The 1,453-nt window shown below is 39.4% G+C and overlaps 1 protein-coding gene across 1 annotated transcript; it reads left to right on the top strand.

Moving 5' to 3' along the window:
- Positions 1–8: 8 nt before the first annotated feature.
- LOC107063140 (uncharacterized mitochondrial protein AtMg00860-like) lies at positions 9–362 on the top strand. Its single transcript, XM_015314602.1, has one exon. It carries the CDS (start codon positions 9–11, stop codon positions 360–362), a length of 354 nt encoding a protein of 117 aa, XP_015170088.1.
- Positions 363–1,453: the final 1,091 nt, after the last annotated feature.

Here is a 1,453-nt window from a genome sequence, read left to right as displayed (position 1 = left end):
AAGAACATATGGGTCACTTGAGGGTTGTGTTGCAAAGATTGAGACATGAGAAGTTGTATGCCAAGTATGAAAAGTGTGAATTTTGGTTGAGGGAGGTTGCCTTCCTAGGTCATGTGGTGTCGGGGGATGGTATTAAGGTAGATCGTAAGAAGACCGATGTGATTAGAAATTGGCCTAGGCCATTGACCCCGTCGGATATTAGGAGCTTCTTGGGCTTAGCGGGTTACTACCGGAGATTTGTGAATGGGTTTTCTTCTATTGCTTCTCCCATGACTAAGTTGACACAAAAGAAGGCTAAGTTTGAGTGGATTGACTATTGGTATGAAGAAGGACATTGCCAAATTCGTCTCCGGTTGTCATAGTTGTTAACAAGTCAAGGCCGAACATCAATAGAAGAAAACCCATTCACAAATCTCCGGTAGTAACCCGCTAAGCCCAAGAAGCTCCTAATATCCGACGGGGTCAATGGCCTAGGCCAATTTCTAATCACATCGGTCTTCTTAGGGTCTACCTTAATACCATCCCCCGACACCACATGACCTAGGAAGGCAACCTCCCTCAACCAAAATTCACACTTTTCATACTTGGCATACAACTTCTCCTCTCTCAATCTTTGCAACACAACCCTCAAGTGACCCATATGTTCTTCCTCGCTATGCGAATAGATTAAAATATCATCAATAAAGACCACAACAAAGGAATCAAGGTAGGGTTTAAAGACCCTATTCATTAGGTCCATGAAGATAGCCGGTGAATTGGTTAACCCAAAGGACATGACCACAAATTCATAATGCTCATACCTAGTCCGGAAGGCTGTCTTGGGAATGTCACACTCCCTCACCTTCACTTGATGATACAATATTTTTTAAACTTGTTTTAAGACTTGAGCATTGAGTTGAGTAAGAGTAAGAGCAAAGTTCATTTCTTCAAAAGATTATATGTGAACTAAGTATTCGCAAGAGTAAAATATTTTCACATTTAAACAAGAGAGGAAACACCCATTTCCAAGAGAGCTTTTAAGCTAGTTTTTGAGTAATAAACTCAAACCACAGAAAGAGTTATGTTTTCAAATATTTGAGCTGCGTATATTTTGGGAGTAGTATTTAAGCACCGATATGGGGACGAGTTCAAAATAACTTAAGTCCCCATAAACCATGTAGCCATCGTGGGTAGAAAGGGTCATACTTTTTAGATAATTCCTTAATACTTTTTGCATAGACTAGTGGATCCACTTAGTTGAGAGGTTCTATACCTCAGTTAATTAAGGACAGTTCTGGAAGTGTGGGCGAGCCGCTGTATGATCGCATAGCTCATAGTGTCGGTTGCCGGTTAGAGAATCTCCCACAAAATTATATTATATTTTATTATATATAAATTGAGTTGTTATTGTATTCTTCTATACACTGAGTTGTTTTCTACTGTTTTATAAGCTTTCCATATATTGCATATGTAT

This window comes from Solanum tuberosum, unplaced genomic scaffold (assembly GCF_000226075.1).
Source record: "Solanum tuberosum cultivar DM 1-3 516 R44 unplaced genomic scaffold, SolTub_3.0 scf00015, whole genome shotgun sequence".
Taxonomy (NCBI): domain Eukaryota; kingdom Viridiplantae; phylum Streptophyta; class Magnoliopsida; order Solanales; family Solanaceae; genus Solanum; species Solanum tuberosum.
The sequence above is the reverse complement of the archived record's forward strand: the minus strand, read 5'-3'. Positions and strand labels throughout refer to the sequence as shown.